This window comes from Bos javanicus, chromosome 5 (assembly GCF_032452875.1).
Source record: "Bos javanicus breed banteng chromosome 5, ARS-OSU_banteng_1.0, whole genome shotgun sequence".
NCBI classification, from domain to species: Eukaryota; Metazoa; Chordata; class Mammalia; order Artiodactyla; family Bovidae; genus Bos; species Bos javanicus.
In genome coordinates, this window is record NC_083872.1 from 85,686,053 (window position 1) to 85,710,533 (window position 24,481).

Genomic DNA, 24,481 nt, shown 5'->3' on the forward strand with positions numbered 1-24,481 from the left:
TCAATTTTTTTCTGAGCAACAATCTACAGTAATATCAGGCAGTTAAGCATCTTTCTAGGTAGGCAGATAATATACTCAGTAAACCTGGCTCGCCTGTAAAAGATATTTTTCCAAAATTTGGTGAGCCTAGATACCATCATTGCCAGTTGGTGAAAAGGCAGCCGAGATTCATATTGAAATGTAAAATGAAGTTTAATTGATGGGTGACATCAAGTGGTGTGTGGTCTTAAAAACTAAGCAAATATTTAAAATGGGTAGGAAAAGCAGCAGGTCCCTACAGAGCAATTGAAGACTTTAGATAAAATATGTTATTTTTTGATGACCTAGCAACTTTTATGCAAAATTTATAACAATAAAAGAAAAATTGTGGGTTTTGAATCTACAAGTTGTGTTAATTCTACTCTTCAATAGAAGTTTTCTATAGGAATTTTCTGTAACCTTAAAGGAATATCTTAATATTAGAGGACTTAAAACTCAGAGTTGTTTTCTACTTTTGTACATAGAAACAATCAAAAGTAATTTGAAGAAATTTAATAAAACTTTTCTGCATGGATGGTTCAGGTATTTCTCTTCTAGTGAGTCTTTTTTTTTTTTTTAATTGATGTATGGTTGATTTATGAGCTTTCAGGTGTACAGCAAATTGATTCTGCTTTATATATATATATATATATATAACTGAACTGATATAAAGTTTAATTGAACTCCAACATGTTAATAAAGAATAATTTTTTCAGTTCAGTCACTCAGTCGTATCCAACTCTTGCAATCCCATGGACTGCAGCACGCCAGGCCTCCCTGTCCATCACCAACTCCCAGAGTTTACCCAGACTCATGTCCATTGAGTCAGTGATGCCATCCAACCATCTCATCCTTTGTCACCCACTTCTCCTCCTGCCTTCAGTGTTTCCCAGCATCAGGGTCTTTTCAAATGAGTCAGCTCTTCACATCAGGTGGCCAAAGTATTGGAGTTTCAGCTTCAACATCAGTCCTTCCAGTGAACACCCAGGACTGATCTCCTTTAGGATGGACTGGTTGGATCTCCTTGCAGTCCAGGGGACTCTCAAGAGTCTTCTCCAACACCACAGTTCAAAAGCATCAATTCTTTGGCGCTCAGCTTGCTTTATAGTCCAACTCTCACATCCGTACATGACTACTGGAATAACCATAGCCTTGACTAGATGGACCTTTGTTGGCAAAGTAATGTCTCTGCTTTTTACTATGCTGTCTAGGTTGGTCATAACTTTCCTTCCAAGGAGTGATCGTCTTTTAATTTCATGGCTGCAGTCACCATCTGCAGTGATTTTAGAGCCCCCCAAATAAAGTCAGCCACTGTTTCCACTGTTTCCCCATCTATTTGCCATGAAGTGATGGGTCTGGCAGCCATGATCTTAGTTTTCTGAAAGTTGAGCTTTAAGCCAACTTTTTCACTCTCTTCTTTCACTTTCATCAAGAGGGTCTTTAGTTCTTTTTCCCTTTCTGCCATAAGGGTGGTGTCATCTGCATATCTGAGGTAATTGATATGTCTCCCGGCAGTCTTGATTCCAGCTTGTGCTTCCTCCAGCCCCGCGTTTCTCATGATGTACTCTGCATATAAGTTAAATAAGCACGGTGACAATATGCAGCCTTGATGTACTCCTTTTCCTATTTGGAACCAGTCTGTTGTTCCATGTCCAGTTCTAACTCTTGCTTCCTGACCTTCATACAGGTTTCTCAAGAGGCAGATCAGGTGGTCTGGTATGCCCATCTCTTTCAGAATTTTCCACAGTTTATTGTAATCCACACAGTCAAAGGCTTTGGCATAGTCAATAAAGCAGAAATAGATGTCTTTCTGGAACTCTCTTGCTTTTTTGATGATCCAGTGGATGTTGGCAATTTGATCTCTGGTTCCTCTGCCTTTTCTAAAACCAGCTTGAACATCTGAAAGTTCACGGTTCACGTATTGCTGAAGCCTGGCTTGGAGAATTTTGAGCATTAATTTACTAGCGTGTGAGATGAGTGCAATTGTGAGGTAGTTTGAGCATTCTTTGGCATTGCCTTTCTTAGGGATTGGAATGAAAACTGACCTTTTCCAGTCCCATGGCCACTGCTGAGTTTTCCAAATTTGCTGTCATATTGAGTGCAGACTTTCACAGCATCATCTTTTAGGATTTGAAATAGCTCAACTGGAATTCCATCATTTCCACTAGCTTTGTTCGTAGTGATGCTTCCTAAGGTCCCGTTGACTTCACATTCCAGGATGTCTGGCTCTAGGTGAGTGATCACACCATCGTGATTATCTGGGTCGTGAAGATGACAGAGGGAAAACTAAATTCTATTAAATAGAATCAGGAGAAAAAGCTAAGTAGAGTTGTTCAGCCAGCATAATCATGAAACTTTGGAAGGCAAAGCAGAAATGAGTATCATCCGCTTTGAGATGGTGACTACATATATGCCCCAAAACCCTGCTACTGCTACTGCTACTGCTAAGACACTTCAGTCGTGTCTGACTCTGTGTGACCCCATAGATGTCAGCCCACCGGGCTCTCCCGCCCCTGGGATTCTCCAGGCAAGAACACCAGAGTGGGTTGCCATTTCCTTCTCCAATGCACGAAAGTGAAAAGTGAAAGTGAAGTCGCTCAGTCATGTCCGACTCTTAGCAACCCCATGGACTGCAGCCTACCAGGCTCCTCCGTCCATGGGATTTTCCAGGCAAGAGTACTGGAGTGGGGTGCCATTACCTTAATCCTAAAGTATGAATGAAAGAAGTCCAGAGGTAACTTTGGGACAGATGGGAAACCATTGCAAAAGGTCTCAGAAAGACCATTTTTATTTATTTATTGGAGGATAATTGCTTTACGAAGTTGTGTTGGTTTCTGCCATACAATAATGCAAATCAGCCATAAGGGTGTGTGTGTGTGTATGTATCCCCTCACTCTTGTTCCTCCCTCCAACCCCAGCCCTCTAAGTCACCACAGAGCACTAGGCTGGACGCCCTGTTGTTGTTCAGTCACTAAGTTGTGTCCAACTCTTTGCAACCCCATGAGCTGCAGCACACCAGGCTTCCCTGTCCTTCATTATCTCCTGGCATTTACTCAGACTCATGTCCATTGAGTTGGTGATGCCATCCAACCATCTCATCCTGTGTCATCCTCTCCTCTTGCCCTCAGTCTTTCCCAGCATCAGGGTCTTTTCCAATGAGTTGGCTCTTCTCATCAGGTGGCCAGATTATTGGAGCTTCAGCTTCCACATCAGTCAATCCTAAAGGAAACCCTGAATATTCACTGGAAGGCTCCCTGTGTTATACAACAACTTCCCACTAGTTGTCTGTCTAACACTTGGTAGTGTATATATGTGAAGTCTTTATGTTGGGGTATAGACAGTTATCAATGTTGTGATAGTTTCAGGTAGATTGCAGAGAGACACAAGCATACTTGTATCCATTTTCCCCCAAATGCAGTCCCTTTCAGGCTGCCACATAAAATTGAGGAGAGTTCCCTGTGAGAAAGAGCATATTTAGAAGTAAGATTACAGAACGCAGGAATGTAGGTGATAGGAGTGAATGGTTTTGATTGATTCATTCAACAGTTATATTGAGCACACACTGTATGCCAGAGACTGTTTCAGATGCCTGGGAATAGAGTAGTGAGAAAAGTGACCAGGAAATTGGAGAAGTCAGAGCAAACTGGTATAGAAGGACAGATTTATTCAATTTAAATTTGAGACCATATCAAAAGGTTTAAAAATAAAAGTTACATATGACGTAGAAAAGGAGGAGAAATAGAACATTTTTCTCTTACCTGTATGTATTCTCTTTATAACTTGGCTGAGAAGTTAGTAATTTCTCTTTTTACCGTAGGTAGTCAAGTATAATGGTAATAACACTAAAAAACTAATGATATGTTCAAGGGCTCTGTACTGAACAAAGAAACAAAGGGATGCAAGCATGCATGTGATCAGTCATGTCCAACTCTTTGCGACCCCATGGACTATAGCCTGACAGGCTCCTCTGTCCATGGAGTTTTCTAGGCAAGAATACTGTGGATTGCCATGCCCTCCTCCAGGGGATCTTCCTGACCCAAGGATCGAATCTTTGTCTATTGCTTCTCCTGGCAGGCAGGTTCTTTACCACTTGAGCCACCTGGGAAATGCAGGGATACATGAGATTCTGAATTAAACCACAAACCAAGCACCATATCTCCTCCAAATTGTTAAGTAACCCAGGACCATCCCTTTGGAATCTAAGACCACCTCTTTTCTTCTTCAATTATTTTGTGCCTCTGGGCATGAAACCTACAGTTTCAAAATTATTCTCTTACAAGATGGCAAATTGATGCTGTCAGCCAAGCTACTAAATTGTCTGTTTCTCTCCAAGAAAAATAATTTAAGTAATTACTGAGGAAAAAGCATAGAATTGCACCATGTTTTACATTTGATCTCTTTGACGTTACATGGAAACATGATGTTTCCTCCCAAGTGCTCTGAAATTGAAAAGGAGTGCAATAGCAACCAAAGAATCCTCAAGGTTCTTGCCAGTTCTTTCTCTGGGGGGGTAGAATTCCTTCTTAACCACAGATCTGATTTTCATTTAACTTGTATATTTCTGTATATGAGCAAGAATCTCTGAGGCTGAGCGTTCATCCCAAATGCCTAATTAGACATAGTTCCCTTGGTCTTAATGCCGTACAAATTACCTCTTGGGGGAAAACTTTTCAAATGACAAGGTTTTAGAGTTTTCCCCTTTTTTCTTTTCCAATTTTGTAAATCAGTGAATGCAGACTGATTTTGTGACTTTTTTTTTTTTTAATATTTATTTGTTTGGCTGTGTTTGGTCTTAGCTGTGGCACATGGGATCTTCATTGTCATTCGGGATCCTTTCATTGCACGTGGACTCTCTAGTTGTCGCTTGTGGGCTTAGTTGCTTCTTGTGTAGGATCTTAGTTCCCTGACCAAGGATTGAACCATTGTGTGGATTCTTAACCGCAGGACCAACAGGGAAGTCCCTTCTTCTTTTTATTTTTTTTTTAATACTGGCACATGACAGGCTCTCATTAAGTGGTAGAACTACAGCTGCTGTTTTTATTGTTGATGGCAGTCCACTCCAGTACTCTTGCCTGGAAAATCCCATGGACGGAGGAGCCTGGTAGGCTGCAGTCCATGGGGTTGCGAAGAGTCAGACACGACTGAGTGACTTCACTTTCACTTTTCACTTTCATGCATTGGAGAAGGAAATGGCAACCCACTCCAGTGTTCTTGCCTGGAGAATCCCAGGGACGGGGGAGCCTGGTGGGCTGCCATCTACGGGGTCGCCCAGAGTCAGACATGACTGAAGTGACTCAGCAGCAGCAGCAGCAGCAGCAGCAGCAGCAGCAGTATAACAAAAAAAAGCACTTCTGTGTTCATCCTTAACCAGGCTTGAACTTGGAGAACATCACCATGCTGTCCATACCCCTCACTCTCCCTTTGCTCTTTGCTGTTCCTCTGACCATCATACTCACCTTTGCTTCTGCCATATGAAGGTCTTCTCTGTCCTCCAATATGCTCTGCTCTATTTGCTTCCTTCCTGCCTTCCTGTATCTTCTAGTTGGCCTGTTTGATAAGATGTTGGTTGTTTCTTCAAGATGCATCTCCTTGAAGAATCTTTTAAATCTCTAGAATAACATCCCCTTTCCTTAGTACAAACGTAACATTCACCCACTTAACTGCTGCTTCTTCCCCATTTTCCATAGCCCCTGGAGGATCACTTAGAAGTTTTAAAGTACGTTCTGATTAGTCATACACTTGCCTTTGTTCCATGGTTGTTTGAGTGTGGGTGTTATTTTATTCTCTTTCTGTAACTCCAATATTCTCACAGCGTCTGTGCCATAGTACATACTTAGTAATGTTTCTTTTTTTTTTTTTTTTTAATTTTTTTACCCTGACTCCTGCTAACATTTTCTCTTTGTACTATATTCTTCAATTTTTAAGATTAATTTGTGAATTAAAATTTGTTTTAATTAATTCATTTTTGGCTGTGACTTCCTCTGGCTGTGGTGCCTGCAGGCTTCTCTTGCGGCACGCGGCCTCAGTAATTGCAGCACGTGGGCTTGTCTAGTTGTGTTGTGTGAGTTTAGTTGCCCTGTGGCTTGTGGGATCTTAAATCCCTGATCAGGGATTGGACCCACGTCCCCGCCATTGGAAGGCAGATTCTTCATCACTGGACCACCAGGCAAGAACCTTAGTAATGTTGAGAAAGGAATGATTGGGTGAGTGTCACACCAAGCAAGTACTAAAGAATAGAAACATGTTGCCCTTGTGTATTAACACATTCTGAGAAGAGATAAAAATGTCAAATTATTTTACAAAAAGAAAAAAAAAACTTAAGAGAATCTGATTTAGATTTTTTTCAAAGTGAGATATACATCGAAACTGCTGTCAAGATCAGATAAAAGCTGCAGCCCAGGTCATAAATACCAGGGTAGCATGTTTGAGTAGTTAGCAGGACTGCTACTGCCATTTCAGAAAGTGGGAGGAGTGATTGTCAAGACCCAGAGGTGGACATCTTCAGTAGTTTAAAATAAGGGAAGATGAGTGGGGTCAAAGTGTCATCTGTATTGATAGCCCATCACCAGATAGAATTTTAAAAATCTCTGCTGCAGCTTTGTGAGAATAAATAACCATTCTTTCCCTGGAGAAATCCTGAGCTATTCTGTGTGTGTGTGCAGACTTGGTGAACATCCTAGATTGCCTTGATGCTACAGTACCTTGCCCAGCTTCCCAGCCCCTCCTTGTTCCCTAATTCACACTTCACCCCTTGTTTTCAGATCACAGAGCTTTGCATGGCCATTGAATATTACCTACAACCAGGATGATGAAGTGTTAACTTCAGCACTGGTTCTATTTTTATTGGCCTTGTTGAGAGTTAAGTGCCTAACTTGCAGTGTGGCCTTTTATGTTTTAGAATTTTCTGCCAAATGTAAAAGGCACGTTTTAGCGAAGGCCTTGTAAAATTTTGCCAAATGTGCATTGAATGTAAGTAATAAGATTGTCATTATTAGTCACGTTTTAGTTCAGTGTTCTAATTGGAATTGATGAAAAGTTGAAAAATTCTGCACATCACACTGAGCCTTCCACATGGACTCAAAGTACCATCCCACAGGCTGGATTTGATTTACTGCACTGCAAACATTAAAGGCTGTCGCTATGGTAGTGTTAGGGATGCATTTTTGTTGTTTAGTCACTAAGTCATGTCCGACTCTTTGCAACCTTATGGACTGTAGCCTGCCAGGCTCCTCTCCATGGGATTTCCCAGGCAAGAATGTTGGAGTTGCCATTTCCTCCTCCAGGGGATATTCTCGACTCAGGGATCAAATCCTCGTCTCCTGCATTGGCAGGCAGATTCTTTTACCACCGTGCCACCAGGGAAGCCCGTTAAAAGCACTGACCGCAGTATAAGGACAGCCTGGTCCATGCAGACAAGTGTTTTCTTTCCCTGCCTTCTCTGGATACCTTTTAAAGGTAGCATATTTCTATTCCTGCTAAAATCTGTCATCTCTACTTTGAATTATTTCACCTTGGAAAATTAAAAGTACATTATTCATCATTGAAATGAAAGGTGATAATCACCTAGGTCTAGATACTATGAATTAGCTGTATTATCACATCCCTTGAATAACATCTCAAGATGCTATGATTTTACATGAAAGCATGAGTTGCAGGACAAGAGAGAAAAACCTTAATACATATTCTGTAGGTTCATAGAATTACACGGCCTATGACTGTCATTGTATTCAAAACTGATCTTGACTGTTGATAAAACTAAAATGAGTAACTGAAAGCAAATTCATTTTAACTGGTGAGATTCATGATGAAATTATAGTCATGAATCGTAAGTTTGTAGATCTGCTAAAATGTCAATAGGGCTTCCCAGATGGCGCTAGTGGTAAAGAACCCAGCTGCCAGTACAGGAGACACAAGAGATGCGGGTTTGATTCCTGGTTCTGGAAGATCGCCTGGAGAAGGAAATGGCAACCCACTCCAGTATTCTTGCCTGGAGAATCCCAAGGACAGAGGAAGCTGGCAGACTACAGTCCATAGGGTCGTAAAGAGTTGGACACAACTGAAGCGACTTAGTATGCAAACACACACATACCCAATAGGAAATGTGGAAACCCACTTAGCATACAAAATATCAGTAGGCTGATACTCAATTATTATTAATGGCTAAAGTGTCTAATGTATTACTGGAGATTCAAATAGGAAAAATAAAACGTGTATTTCTCTCTATATATAAATCAGGCAGAATTTGGGAATGTTTTGTCTGGAATTCATTATGAAATCAACAGTGTGAACAGTGGGAGGCCATACTCTGTAGGCAACACTTTCTGATGTGGATTAAGTAAGTCACTTAGTGACACTGGCTTCCTTCATTCTCCTTTTCATGTAAAGCAGAAGGTTGTAGGGGAACCCATTCTTAGCTTCTAGTATTTTTACCAATGTGATAGATTCTGTTCTCTGAAGTCTTTAAAGCTCCATTAAGAGGCACCCAGGACATGGACAGTGTGATGGAGGAGAAATAGCATTGCACAGAGACAGAACTGGGCTGTAGTTAAGAGTTTCCTAGAAGAGAACAGACTTATGGTTGCCAAGGGGGATGGGAGTGGGGGAGGGATGGATTGGGATCCATCCCAACTTGGGATTAGCAGAAGGAAACTATATAGAAAATGTATAAACAACAAAACCTATTGTATAGGACAGGTAAATGTATGCAGTATTCTGTGATAAACCATAATGGAAAAGAATATGGAAGCATATATATATATAGGTGCTGTACAATGCTTCGGAGAAGGCGATGGCACCCACTCCAGTACTCTTGCCTGGAAAATCCCATGGACGGAGGAGCCTGGTAGGCTGCAGTCCATGGGGTCGCAAAGAGTCGGACACGACTGAGCGACTTCACTTTCACTTTTCACTTTCATGCATTGGAGAAGGAAATGGCAACCCACTCCAGTGTTCTTGCCTGGAGAATCCCAGGGATGGGGGAGCCTGATGGGCTGCCGTCTATGGGGTCGCACAGAGTCGGACACGACTGAAGCGATTTAGCAGCAGCAGCAGCAGCAGCAATACAACGCTTAGTTGTTCAGTCATGTCTGACTCTTTGCAACTCCGTGGACTGTAGCCTGCCAGGCTCCTCTGTCCATGGGATTCTCCAGGCAAGAATACTGGAGTTGGTTGCCATGCCCTCCTCCAGAGGATCTTCACAACCCAAGGATCGAATCAGGTCTCCAGCATCGAAGGCAGATACTTTACCTTCTGAGCCACCTGGGAAGCCCAAGACTACTGGAGTGGGTAGCCTATCCCTTCTCTAGGGGAACTTCCTGACCCAGGAATCAAACCAGGGTCTCCTACATTGCAAGCAGATTCTTTACCACCTAAGCTACCAGGGAAGCCTATATATATATAGGCCCTTCCAATGAATATATATCTATTGTGTGTGTATATATATATATATATATATATATGAAGGGCTGAGGCTAAAGCTGAAGCTCCAGTACTTTGGCCTCCTGATGCAAAGAACCAATTCACTGGAAAAGACTGTGAGGAGAAGGGGGCGACAGGAGGAGATGGTCGGATGGCATCACCGTGTCAATGGACGTGAGTTTGAGCCAACTCCAGGAGGTAGTGAAGGACAGGGAAACCTGGAGTGCTGCAGTCAGTGGGGGTCGCAAAGAGTAGAATATGACTTAGCAACTGAACAACAACATGTATATATAGACATGTATGTGTACGTATATATATACACTCATACATGTATATGTATGCATAGCTGAAATTAACATTACATTGTAAATCAACTATACTTCAATAAAAGAAAATTTTAAAAACAGAGTTTGCTAGAGCGTTAGTGTCCTTAAATGAGAAGCTGGACTTAAAAGTTTATTGCTCTTCACACTTGATTTTTTTAAGCCTTAGAACTTTCTGCAAAAGAGACCTTTCGTGGAATCCCAGTATACGAAACAAATAGAAGTAGAACTGCTCTGAAGTTAAATCCAGAGCCACACTTATTTGGCTCATTCCCTGCAGCCTAGATGATTTGTAATGTTCTTTCCAATTCAGGAATTCTAATGTTTTGTATTCATTTCAACTGAAGTTATATTAGTACTAAAGAGGCGAGTCAAGCGAAAACGGGACATGATCTGAGAAACTAAATACAGAATAGCAATGAAAAGGCATATGTAAGGAACCTATACCAGCTCTAAATTTGAGCTCAACAATAATTATACAATCTATGATTCTTCCCAGGTATTTGACTGTTTCTTTATACATAGTCTTATTTTCAATATGAACCTGCTTTTAATGTACAAAACAGAAATGAACCGTTTGTTCAACGTTGGTTATATCATTAAGTTTATTTATAAGCTGTTCCTGTGCTGTTAGCTTTTACACTGAAACCTGTCTTCTTGCTTTTCTTACAGTACGGAAGAGAAGAGAGCGACTGGACAATCACAGTAGCCTGAATGGACAGGAACGGGACGTGTGCACTTGGGACAGACTGTGCATTTGAATTATGGGAAATGTCTTTGGCTACCTGATTTTAGTTGTGCTGTTGTTCATAATATCTGCGTTACCAGGGCGATTGTTTCCTCATGCCAGAGAAGACGAATCACAATCGTCCAATGATCGTTTCTAAACTTGCTCCTAGAAGTTTTCCTTACCTTCTCTAGAGAGTTGATTATGGAAGCCATAGAATTGTAGAATTTTCCTCCATAATCTTAGTGCCTCCCTTAGGGCTTCACTCAGATTTTTTTTAAAAAAATGTTTATTCTTTAGCATAAGTTATGTTCTGCTTCTCAACCAATGAGTGTCTTTGTGTTTGAAAGCTGATCTGAGTACATTTCATAGGTACCATTTCCCGGGCCACATCTCCATTCTCAGAAAAGTGTGTTGTTGTTGTTGTTTATAAATCAAGACTTAGAGAAACTGGATTTCTTTCCCTTACATTTCTTTCCAGGTCCCCTAAGTCCTCTTAGGGAGAATCTCTCCTCCTTCCTGATATCACAGTTGGCACCAGGCTCCACTGGTACATCAACAAGACCACCCCTGCTGTCTCCAGATTGTGCTGTAATTCGTGGGCAGGCTTCACTACAGGACTGAGGGTCTTGTGCCTTATAGATCTTTGCATCCCCCAGCCTGGCCCATAGTAAGGAATGAATGAACATTTAGCTTCTATAGAAGTATACCTTCTTTGTTTCTATATTATGAAACCTCTTCACTAGAATTTGTGATTGATTCTGACTGTCTATATTTACCTCATGTTGTCTTTAATTTCCATGGACTGCCAAGTCATAGAGATACTCTGATTGTAGTTTGTTGGAGGAATGATTTCTTATTTGAAGAGTGTCTGGGAATTAAAGTAATAATTCTAAAAAGATGGTGATATCATATCAACCAAATGGAAATGACATGTTATATGTTATATGTCGAATACATAAATGTTAAAGTGTTAAATACAAAATAAATCATATTTAGTTTTTTGGTAGAAAGCAAAGAGGAATATACTCTGGATTTTATACTCTGGGTTTATAGGTGCTCTTTCCTGTTGAATGGGGATTGGATAAGCACATGGTTAGGGTATAGGGAGAGCGATTATAGATGGTATTTTCCTTGTTTGGGAGCTGTGAGTTAAAATTGTAGTGTCCTGGTTTATCTAGGGGAAAGTCAAATCTTGATAGAAAACATTTACCCTTGGAAGGTCAACTCTCAGACGTTTTATTTTGGTTTCCTTCAGTCCTAATAACTTTCATCTTGCTGATCATATTTCATTCTCTTTTCAGAGCAAGGAAAAAAATTCTAAAAGTTTGACGTGCTGGAAAAATTTCCTTAAGGCATTTAGCAGCACATAGCAAATGGGGCTTTGATTCTTTTCCAAGACTTTTGGCCATAGGGTCTTTTTAGATAGGAATGGTAAAATGAAAATGAGGAAAGTAGAAGATGAAAAGGAATGGTAAAAATATCTTTTTTAGGGGGCTCTTAATTGGCAATCTGAAGTCTTGGGAGAGTCTGTTCTTTTCAGGTCTGACATGCTTTAACTGTCCTGCCTGCACACTGTTCACCAAGTAGCATTCTAAGGGTATGCGTTTGCCTTTGCTAAACCTTGTGACCTCACTTTCAATATTGTAGTCTAGAAGTGACCTAAGGTAATTCTAACCTGTCAAGTAGCACATAATAACCAGACTCAACATTCCTATGAAAAATGGAAGTCATTTGTTTGCCACAAATACATTTTACACTTTGCATCTCTAAATTTAGTATGGCTAGACATGTTCCTTGTAAAAGTTGGAGAACAATATGTCTTGACATTATGTCTGTGTGATTTCTTTCATCAAACCTTAAGAGCATTTTAAGCCCTTAAAAACCAGACTTCGTGAAGACGAAGGATATACATTTAAAGGAACCAAGTCTCCTAAAACGGCGAACACAATCTGCCATTCTCATTTAAGTAATAAGACAGGAAATTGACCTTGACACTAACTTGTTAAATAGATTTAAAAGGAACATCTGCACATCTTTTTTCCTTGTGCACTGTTTGTTTAATTGCAGTGGATTAATACAGCAAGAGTGGCACATTATAACTAGGCAATTATCCATTCTTCAAGACTTAGTTATCGTAACACTAATTGATCATTTAAGGCGTAAGATAGTCTAGCATTAGGAACATGTGAGGCTAATCTGCTCAAAAAGATCAACAAATTAATATTGTTGCTGATATTTGCATAATTGGCTGCAATTATTTAATGTTTAATTGGGTTGATCAAATGAGATTCAGCAGTTCACATGTGCATGATTATAAACAGAACTGGTGGCACTTAAAATGATAATGATTAGCTTATTTTGCATGTTCTCTTCCTTCCATTTTTTTTCCCCCATTTTTACATTTCAGACCGAGTTTGTCAGCCTTTTTCAAAACAAAATCAGTGGAAACCAAGATCTTAAAACAAAGTGTTCAGGCATTAGAAATAACCAGAGCATTTCCTAAAGCTGTTTGCTTTTAGGAATTTCTCTGTTGCAGTCATTTATCAAGGATTCAGCTCACGATACACCAAAAGACGAGTCCATTTCAGGGACAGGTACTATGTTTCCCAGAACTTGCAGGAATGAATACGCTCATAATAAAACCTTTTCTTCCAAAAGTACAGTGGAAAAATAAAAGGGAAAAAGGAATAAATGCCTGGGAAACATTGTTCGAGAATCACTTTTTTTTTTCCTACCTAGTAAACCCCCTTTATTCTTTTCTTAAAAGGTTGTCACTGGGGAGGAAAAAAAGATCTGCAGTAGCTACAAGAAAGTGCAGTGTCACATTGATTATATGACTTGGCAGTGTCAGCCTTCTGAAGATCTGAGAAGCTTATGTTATATACCCTGGATGAGAATTCTTCATCATATCAATTTTGTTGCTTGATACAGTTGTACCCAAACAAGTGGTCTCAGTTCAGTTCAGATCAGTCACTCAGTAGTGTCCAACTCTTTGTGATCCCATGGACTGCAGCACGCCAGGCTTCCCTGTCCATTACCAACTGCCAGAACTTGCTCAAACTCATGTCCATCAAGTCAGTGATGCCATCCAACCATCTCATCCTCTGTCGTCCCCTTCTCCTCCTGCCTTCAATCTTTCCCAGGATCAGGGTCTTTTCCAATGAGTCAGTTCTTTGCATCAGGTGGCCAAACTATTGGAGTCTGGCTTTCCTCAAATCAGAGCACTTTGGGGCACTTGTTCAGTCTCTCAGTCATGTTCAACTCTCTGTGACCCCAAGGACTGCAGCATGCCAGATTCCTCTGTCTTCTGCTATCTCCCAGAGTTTGCTCCAGTTCATGTCCATTGATTGGTGATGCTGTCTATCTAACCGTGTCATCTTCTGCTGCCCCCTTCTCCTTTTCCCTTCAATTTTTCCCAGCACCAGGGTTTTTTTCCAAGTCAGCTCTTCCCATTGGGTGCCCACTTGAAGGCAATTAATGAATATATCTTGGTCAAAAGAATTGTAGGGACCTTTTATTAAAGCTGCAGTTTCAGCTCTGTTTTAAGGAATTTGTGCTATAAAATCAGTTGCTGCCATAAGCTTATTTATTTTCCCCATTCCCACTCAATCACTGTATTCTTTTTCCTTAAAAAGTTCCTTTTTAAAATTATATGTTCAGTTTACCCTTATGATTGGGAAAAGAATATTTTAAGCAGAAAACAATGTTTGTTTACTTTCAGTGAGTGATAGTTTTTATAATATTGAGAGCAATAAATATTCGTGGGGTGCACTAAAGCTTAGACAGGGATTAGAGAAACATTGGGCTTCCCTGATAGCTCAGCTGGTAAAGAATCCATCTGCAATGCACGAGACCCTGGTTCAATTCCTGGGTTGGAAAGATCCCCTGGAGAAGGGATAGGCTACCCACTCCAGTATTCTTGGGCTACCCTGGTGGCTCAGGTGGTAAAGAATCTGCCTGCAATGAGGGAGACCTGGGTTCAGTCCTTGGGTTGGGAAGATCCCCTGGAGGAGAGCATGGCAACTCACTTCATTATTTTTGCCTGGAGAATCCCCATGGACAAAAGAGCCTGGGGCCTATACTCTATAGGGTCCAAAGAGTCAGACGTGACTGAGTGACTAAGCACAGCACACAGCACAGCGAAACATTATAAGGAGGATCCCTGGTATTCCTGGAATGTGGGTTTCTTCTGTGGCTATGTGAACTAAGTTATAGAGAGTAATCCTGGCAAGTAATTTTAATAGATATAACACCTATCCGGCTTCCCCGGTGGCTCAGCAGTGAAGAATTCTTCCAGTGCAGGAGACGCTGGTTCGATCCTTGAATCGGCAAGATCCTTGACACAGGAGAAGGAAGTGTCAGCCCACTACAGTATTCTTGCCTGGGAAACCCCATGGACAGAGGAGACTGGAGGGCTACAGTCCATGGAGTCACAAAGAACTGGACACGACTTAGTGACTAAACAACGACAATAACACCTATCATTTTGTTTTGCCACAGGTAGAATTTGTTCAGGTGTCTGTTTTCTAAATGCCTCCCCACAAAAGGAGTCAGTCTTTCAATAAGCTTAACATATTGACTGATTAAGATCACAAAAGCTTATAGTTAATTTGATGATGAGTTCATTTGATGATTAATGTGCCTAACAACTCACACTAGGGATTAGAAAATAAGTAGTATATAGACATTACCCTCATGGCATTTGTACTCTGCTATTTAAAGTTTTAGGTATAAAAGTAGTAGTTATTAATAATACAGTTAGATAATGAAGCAAAGGCCAGAGCACATCTGTTATCAAGAAATCACAATGAACATTTTCATTTCATTTTTAGAAGAAATATGTCCTATTTTTCCATTCCTTTCTTTCCTCTCATGGGAAACTGCTCAGTAGATTAGTACTTAGGAGTTACCGGTAGAAATTACCTCCTGGTTTACTGCCTACTGAGCTATCCAGGTGGCTCAAGAATCTGCCAAGAGTTTGATCCTTGGGTGGAAGATCCCCTGGAGTACGAAATGGCAACCCACTCCAATATTCTTGCCTGGAAAATACCATGGACAGAGAAGCCTGGTGGGCCAGAGTCTGTGGGCTCTCAAAGAGTCGGATGCGACTGAGCACATACACAAATCTGTACACCGCATATTGGTATAATTGTTGTACCAACTTGGTATATTTGTTAACTGCATTCCTTTGGAACAATGTTAAGCTGTTGTGGTACATCTAACAAAAGAACACTTCAAAGTACAGCATCCTTGCTGATCTTCTTAAACTCAAAGTCAGGTATTATTGAAATAAACAAAATGTTTCTAGAGTGAGTTTTTCTGGAAAATGTCAATTATAAATCAAACTGTTTAGACTTAGCTTGAAAATGATGGGTTACAGCTACTCAGAAAATAGCAGGTGGAAAACTTAACAGTTTTTCACAGCTTGAGGTTTTAAAAGAAAGGCCATTTAAAATATTGCAAAGAGATTTTTTTTGTTACAAAAAAAAATCATTTCCAGAAAGCTGTTTTAAAAACACAAAGGTAGGGAATTCCCTGGTTTTCCAGTGGTTTGAACTTGGTGCAGGGGCTGGAGTTTGGTCCTTGGTTAGGAAGCTAAGATCCTGAAAGTTGTACAGACAAAAAAAATTAAAAAATGAAAGATAGAATAAAGTGATTTATTTTCCATCTTCAGCATATATGCCAGATATTCATCTGAGGATATGATAATGAAACAATAGAATATAGAAGAGTTTGGAGTAAAAAATCCAGATACATGTAAATATATTTGCTTTAGTGAATGATAAAGGCATGAAGTTCAGTCTTAGCAAATGACTGCTGGATTCAAGTATTGAAGTTTCAGGTAAGTAAGTATATTTTTCATACCACAGTAGGCCCAATTAATAAGGTCTAAAACTTGAGTTACATCATGTTTACCTATGGAATCCACTGTTGGGATGATAAAAGTTGTGAACTTTGATATGGGAATGAATTTAAATGTATTTTCACTGACAGGTTTCTCCTCAAGCTCACTATTGCAATGGCTAGATTCCTTGTTACCCATCACTGGAGACAATTTTAGTTAGAGATATTAGAGGAAGAACAACTGGTTGTAGAGAAAGAAAGGAAAATCTCAAACTTGGGTCTGTGCTGTCCAAAACAGCTTTTCTTTTCTTGTGCCAGCCATAGGGATCTCCAGCTTTCAATATAGGTGCCAAGTAAGAACATTGCCAGCTAGGAGATAACTAAATATAGTGGTCAGCTTATCAGATACTAGAATTTTACCATGACCTTGAGGTCATGTTACATGGGAATCTGACATTCATGTTCCATGGGAACCACTTCGAATTACTACCAATTTGGTCAAGAGTTCATAATTGCATATCTATAAGGTCTATTATGTCTTTTCTTCAACTGTTTTAAGATTTGTGAATCATCTTGAGACAAATACGTAGCTTGGAGTAAATCACACCTTCTTTTTCCCCTTGGGAATACTATTTGCCACCATCTCCCCTTTCCTTGTTGAAGGTTAACTGACTTGGAAAATAGTTGAATATTATCATTTTGTTTTTAACTAAACTGTACAACATGCCGTGATGTCCTCAAGCTAATTTCATAGTGGTTGTTAAAGTCATTCTCAGGGTCGAGAAAGGATTGCAAATACCTGCCTCAAATTCTACTTCATTGATAAGTTTTTGAAGAGTGTTAGTATTCTCTCAAGAGTATGGCTGTAAGTAGATTTTGAATGAAGTCTTTAAATAAGCTAGCTAATTTGTATGCATTCATAAATTATGCAGATGGTCTCCTATTGATGAATAAGAATGAATGACCCCACGAATCGCCCAATCAGCCTACACATGGAACCTAACTCCCTATTCTGAAGAATTTGTGCTTGCCTGATGGCTGAGAGAAAATCGGAGTGTGAGGAAGTAGTGTTTTGGTTTTTTGTGTGGACATAGTTTTAAAATCAGCCTGTATGGATAGAAATGGGAGGATACCAGCTTAACTATGGGATTTTTAGAACTTATTCTCTTGCATCTAAGTCTGATTGTAAAGAAAAAGCTCCCACCATTGCTTGTCTCAAAATTTTCCAGTTATGAAGTGATTCTTGAAATTCTCTTTAAGAATAATCAAGTAGAAAGAAATACTTTGTAAATAAGGCTTGGCTCTTACGAATCATTATTTAACGGTCATGTTAAAAGGGTTTAAGCTCACTAAAATGGTAATAATGGCAATGTGGAAGATACGGTGGGTAAAGGAAACTACCTCATTCTTCAAAGGTTTTGTCAAAGCACAGTTAAGCATTCTAAAATGGCTTTGTTACATGTGAACCATCTGGTGTGAAAGAACTATATTTGTAATGTCTAAAGGACTTGGAATAATTGTATTTTGCTGGCAATAGTCACATTCTTTATTGTTTGCAGGTTCCTCATCAAATCTTTAATTATACACTGTTTTTGTCAACAATAAAGCAATTTCAAGGATTCCTCTTTGCGTAGTCTCTTGAAATCGGCATTATTGAATGCACAGAATAATCATGCTTAGTTACCGTTTTATGATGTTCCAAGGTTTTTGGTCATGATGTAAACGTAGTATGATGTTTTTAAACCAAAATGACATTGAGAAGGAAGGAATTGAGCACATTCCCCTGGATAGAGTCTAGATTTTCTCATATATTCAAACGTGGATTAAAAAATGGATTGAGCATTTCAGAATTGTCCTTTCCCCTGGGTATGGCTCCATCTTTAGCAAAATTTACCTTTGTTTTTGCATTTTGAACATATGGGGAATGAATTGCTTCTTCCCATTCACTGTCATAATGAATCTCTCACTGATAAAACACATGCCGTAAAGCGCACAATATAAAGTGGAAGGCATTCAGTTTAAACTTAGAGAATGTCAACAATGTGTCCTTCTTGTCAAGCAATGATGTGTATAATTGCCCTCATATGCACGTATCTTTGAGAGAATAAAGCCAATGCAGTATCTCTGAGGGTCACATATTCATTTTCTTGTGACTCATCCCGACAATTGCAAGTGCGGCAAAACTTAAGGTTTCTCACAGAGTACTGTGAACTGAACTTAAAAGTGTCAAAGTCCTCAGTGACCCTCTTCTCCCCCAACCCTGTGAACCTGTGAAAATATTGTCCTTTATCACGATCTTTATCAAGAAGTGCAGAGTTTGAAAGGTCCAGCTGAAGGTTATTAGTCAAGTTTTCTGACAGTGTCAGCACTCAAATCCCACAAGGGTCACGAAGATAGACCTGTCATTTCTGAGGGTGATGACATACATTCACGAGCCTATGTGATTTATCAGATGCGACAGCAGTCTCCTTCAGGGTACAAAGTGTCTCTTCTACATCGGTTTACTAACAGAAGGAAAAAAAAAATTAGGGGAGAATTTTCAGCCTTTGTAATTATTTTTCTGTTATACTGATTCAGTTTGATCTTAAGCATATTTTTTGAATCAAGAATTGATTCCACAGATAAAACCTTTCATAGTTGCTTGACACCATATCTTCAGATGAAATATTCTATTATAGCCTGACTTTATTTAAAATAGTGACAACTTAGGATCACATTCCTGCAACCAAAAAACCCACAGCCAAGATATAGACTCTTCCATGTATGTTTGTTCTCTAACTGTGTCTGTAGGCAGAAGGGACAGTGTTGATTGAAACCATGGTTCATTGTCTTCAAAGGTCTTCATTCATCACTAAGGATTTTTGAAAAATTTATGAGATTCACTTACAGAAGCACTTTAGAGTTTCAGGATTCAGGTTGATTGTATCCTGAATGCAGTATATCTATTTTTAAACAAAACTGGTTAAAAAGAGATTGAGCTGCATTTGTTTTCAAAGATAGTTACAATAATCTATTAAACACTTCTCATCAATATCCTTGATAATGGTACACAGTGGGAGAAGGGGACAGCAGAGGATGAGATGGTTGGATGGCATCACTGATCTGATGGACATAAGTTTGAGCAAGCTCCAGGAGTTGATGAAGGACAGGGAAGCATGGCGTGCTGCACTCCATGGGATCTCAAAGAATCGGGCACAATTGAGTGACTGAACTGAACTGAACTGATACAATCCACACAGGGCTTCCCAGATGGTTCAGTGAGTCTCCAATGCAGGAGTCACTGGTGACGCTGGTTCGATCCCTGGGTCAGGAATATTCCCTGGAGAAGAGAATGTAACCCACTCCAGTATTCTTGTCTGGGAGATCCCACGGACAGAGGAGCCTGGCAGGCTACAGTCCAGGAGGTTGCAAAGAGCTGGACACGACTTAGCGTGCGTGCATTATGTATAAGTACCGTATAGGTGGTAGGTATATTGGTTCTGTTTCTCTATAGAACCCTGACTAGTACAATAATAAGCAATATTCTTAACACTCATGGTTCCCTCTTCTAGAGAAGAAAATCATGTACTATTCAGTAAGTCCCCTACATATGAACCTTCAAGTTGCAGTCTTTCACAGATGTGAATGTGCATTCCATCAACATCAGGTCAGGGGTGAGTGAAGTTGCCACTTGCCCTCCATCTCCTATTGCTGATGACCCTTCAGCTCTACCGTCTCCCATCTCCTCTCCCTGCTCCAGTCAGTAACTCTTCTTGCCTGTTCACCTGATGCCAGCCCCTCTAAGCCAGCTGTTGTACTATACTACTCTACCTTTCAAGGTATTGCACTGTAATGTTAAAAATCTTTTCTTTCTTTTTTGTGTGTTTTTCTTTTATGTATTACTTATGTGAAGAGTATTATAAACCTATTACAGTACAGTACTAGAAAGCCAGTGGTGTTAGTTGGGTACTAGCTAAGAGTCGGACACGACTGAGCAACTTCACTTTCACTTTTCATGCAGAAGGAAATGGCAACCCACTCCAGTGTTCTTGCCTGGAGAATCCCAGGGACAGGGGAGCCTGGTGGGCTGCCGTCTATGGGGTCACACAGAGCCTGACACGACTGAAGTGACTTAGCAGCAGCAGCAGGCTAACTTTGTTGAACAAATTGAACTTGAAAACGAGCTCTTGGAATGAAACCTGTTTGTATATAGGGGACTTACTGTATTATTTTCTTTTGACTCAAGTATCTAACCTAAGGCATGCCTAGCTTTCAGAAAATTGTTCATTGCATAAAGAACTGGCAATAGTTTTTTAAGAATTTCAGGACTAGTTATGTTACACAACCTAAACTGACTAAATGAAGACAAACATCACCAATGAAATCTCAGGCATCAGTGAGGAAACAATTTTTTTAGTGGTGGGTCATTAAATACCCCATAAAATACTGTTAACTTAGTGTTTTTGACCTGAATCAATGCCCTGAGAATACAGTGTGGCCAAAAGTAGATGGTAAGAACTCCCTTTTTGGTATAATTAAGTGATGGGGTTATTTTGTCAGGTAAACAACCACCCTGATGATAAAAATCAGTTTCACAGATTCACTAGGCTATGATGAACATCACGGAGTCACCTGGACCCTGCTGACCTTACACAACATGACAACCAGCTTCAACCCCATACTTACTGATGCTTCCACTACCACGCTCAATTTAGGAATCATCTTGGTAGTCGTTTGGACTTTTATTTACCAAGACAGGTAGGAATATACCCCATATATTAAAGCTATATTTTGCAAGACAGTCTTTGTAAATTCCTGAGTAAAGAGAATCAGTGATTCTGCTTCTCCAGTAAGATTTGACAAGGCAATCTAAAAGGCAATAAGAAGCTGGATGAGGTTAAGTGACGGGGACAGAGAACTTCTAAAAGAACTCCTCACCAGTTTGGTTTTTCATATAGGAAAAGGTAATTTCATGTTTCCTATGAAAAGAAACAATATTTTTCTTGGCCTGGCTTTTGTCGTAATCGTGAGGTAAATGTTTGCATTTTCTGCAAGAGTTTTCCCCCACCCTAGTTCAATGCAACCTCTCTTTAATGTCAGTAATTCTCCTGACTCAATTCAACAATTATTCTTCTTGCTAGTCACTGATTTTTTTTAAATTTACTTATTTTTTTATTCACTTAGTTTTTATCATTTATTTATTTGGCTGCACTAGGTCTTTAGTTGGGGCATGTAAACTCTTAGTTGCAGCATGTGGGGTCTAGTTCCCTGATCAGGGATGGAACCTGGGTCCCCTGCACTGGGAGCTCGGAGTCTTAGCCACTGGACCCCAGGGAAGTCCTGTAATTACTGATTTGAATGGCTACTATTCAGTTGAGTATATGAAGGCCACAGACAGCTCTGCTCTCAACCCTCCCCTTTCATGTAGGTGATCATGAGAACTTACTTGTGTCAAAGTTCCCACTCCCACTCGACCAGTAACTCTTCAAAGAATTGCATCTTCCTCATTCTCTTATCTTCCCAGAGCAAAATTCTTTAATCATAAAAGTAGTGGGTCTTAAACATTCTATGTAGTGTTCAGCATCTAGGAGGTATACCATATCTGGCAGCTCCCACTTTTTCTTGAAACACCACTTACCTCCAAGCATTGAAGACGTCTCATCTAATTTTCTGTTCAGTTCAGTCGCTCAGTGGCGTCCGACTCTTTGCAACCCCATGGACTGCAGCACGCCACACTTCCCTGTCCATTACCAACTCCCAGGGTGTGCTCAAACTCATGTCCATCGAGTTGGTGATGCCATCCAACCATCTCATCCTCTGTTGCCCCCTTCTCCTCCTGCCTTCAATCTTTCCCAGCAGCAGGGTCTTTTCAAATGTTGGTTCTTCTCATCAAGTGGCCAAAGTACTAGAGCTTCAACTTCAGCAACAGTCCTTCCAATGAATATTCAGCACTGATTTCCTTTAGGATTGACTGGTTTGATCTCCTTGCAGTCCAAGGGACTCTCAAGAATCTTCTCCAACATCACAGTTCAAAAGCATCAATTAATTTAATTTCATCTAATTCGTGAGTTAATTGGAAACAGGTCTCAAAGTGCATTTAACATCTGAAATTCAGGGGCATGAAATTAGCTTTGCTGTCCTAATCCTAGCATCTGGTGTCTCTTGGATGACCCCCTGGATCCAACTGTGCCTTTTCCCTAACCCTCAACATGCATGTCCACTCTTCCCGATTGACTGGATTTCTACACTGGTACAGTTCTTTGTGGGAGTCATTGTGCTCACAGCCACAGCCCATCTGACTGAGGTTCAGCCACCTTCTTAAGCCTGTACATTGTCTCTTCCAATGAGACATAGATGGATCCATTTTCCATCCAGATTGATACCTTTGGAACAAAATCACTGCCTCTTGCTCCATTATGATTGTTGCTGGACCCCCTCAACCAGACTGTAATCATTCATTCTGAAAATGATGTTGATGAGATCTGAGTTTGCCATAACCCATGGACAAGATAATTCCAAATAAGCCTTACTTCCCCATCAGGTGGCATCTTGCCTGGCACTGCTTTTGTCTACCAGCTTGCTCTTGATCTCAACTCACAAAAGTTTCTTCTTGGCCCAAAGAGACATGAGCCTTTAGCACTGAAACTCACCCTAGTTTCCAGTTGTTTGGATTAATTTATTATTTTCAGGGAGTGTCTTTTAAAATCTAAAACAGTAACTGTTGGATGAGTTTAGAGCTTTTTAAAACCTAGGCCAGCACTGTGGTCATCTCCTAGGCACTTGCTAGAAATGCAGAATCTGGGGCTTTCCTGGTAGTCCAGTGGTAAGACGCCACACTTCCACTGCAGTGGGCACGGGTTCATCCCTAGTTGGTGAACTAAGATCCCACATATGACTCATAGTGTGGCCAAAAAAAGAAAGAAAGCAGAATCTCAGGCCCATCCCCTTGAAATGCAGAATCTCAGATCTTGTTGCTGTTGTTCAGTCGCTCAGTCGTGTCCAGCTCTTTGTGACCCCATGGACTGCAGCATGCCAGGTTTCCCTGTCCTTTGCTGTCTCCTGGAGTTTGCTCAAACTCATGTTCATTGAGTCAGTGATGTCATCCAACCATCTCATTCTCTGTCTACTGAATCAGAATCTGCATTTTAACCTGATAATTCATTTGCTTGTTCATGTTTGAAAGTGGTGATCAAAACATTTCTCAGTAAGCATCAAATAGAGGTGCATACTACTGAGAAACTACTGTGGGGTTAGAAAAAGATTTCGTTTATTTAGGTTATTTTTTAAAATATTTGCTGTTGGTTTTATATAGATATTCTTTATTTTGTTTATATTGTATCTCTTTCTTCCCTCTGATATTATTATTTGTTTGTTGGCCATATCACACCACTTGTGGGATCTTAGTTTCCCCACCAGGGATTGAACCTAAGCCCTCAGCAGTTAAAGCCCAGAGTCCTAACCACCGGACCATCAGGGAGTTTCCGGAGAAAGATTCATGTGAAAGGCATGATCAGTTATATCAACAAAGGCATTTGTTCTGGAGTTGAAGTGATTTTGTATCACTGTGCTCCAGCTAGTCTTGAGTCTGCTTGAAACCCAACATGTGCAGGTTTGATTGTGAAATTGATGCACTTCCTGAGTTGTTCATTCCTTCTAAGTTTTCTCCTGGCACTTCCTTTCTGTCTCAGCCTCATGAAAGAAAATTATCATGGTGGTCTCCATAAAAATTACCACACAGGAAACAAAAGGAGACTTAATTACTGGATTCCCACACACTATTTATTCTTTATATTAGAGCCATCAGAGAGCCTCTGGGCTTATATGCACAATTAAAGAGATAAACAAGATAAACAAGATTCTCAGCCAAGTTGCAGCTGTTCTGAAGTTTCTTGTAACACTAACCTGATTAAGTTCTTCCTTTTATATCAAAGTAAGTTCTCTGCCAGTGACAGTTGGTTGTCTGATAACCTGAGGAACTCGAGTATTCTTGGGGGGCAGTGGAGATGCAGTGCTGACCCCAAGTGATCCCAATGAGTTTTCCTTCCCCAGTTCTGAGGGTGGTAGGTTTTCAGAACCAGAGACTAGGGTGCTGGGAGGCAAAGTCAGTTGGGTTGGGCTCCTACCAGAAACGTGTTCCTTGCTCTACTGTGCATGTGTTAGTCACTCAGTC

At 40.3% G+C, this 24,481-nt stretch overlaps 1 protein-coding gene across 7 annotated transcripts in view; it reads left to right on the top strand.

Annotated features, from left to right (window-relative positions):
- Positions 1-17,951, top strand: part of BCAT1 (branched chain amino acid transaminase 1) — a 124,223-nt gene extending 106,272 nt beyond the window's left edge. For all 7 annotated transcript variants that reach the window (XM_061417618.1, XM_061417616.1, XM_061417615.1 and 4 more), the window contains exon 11: positions 10,431-17,951. In XM_061417618.1, coding sequence (XP_061273602.1) covers positions 10,431-10,472 — 42 coding nt within the window. In that variant the 3' untranslated portion in view covers positions 10,473-17,951. The remainder of the gene's footprint in view (positions 1-10,430) is intronic.
- Positions 17,952-24,481: the final 6,530 nt, after the last annotated feature.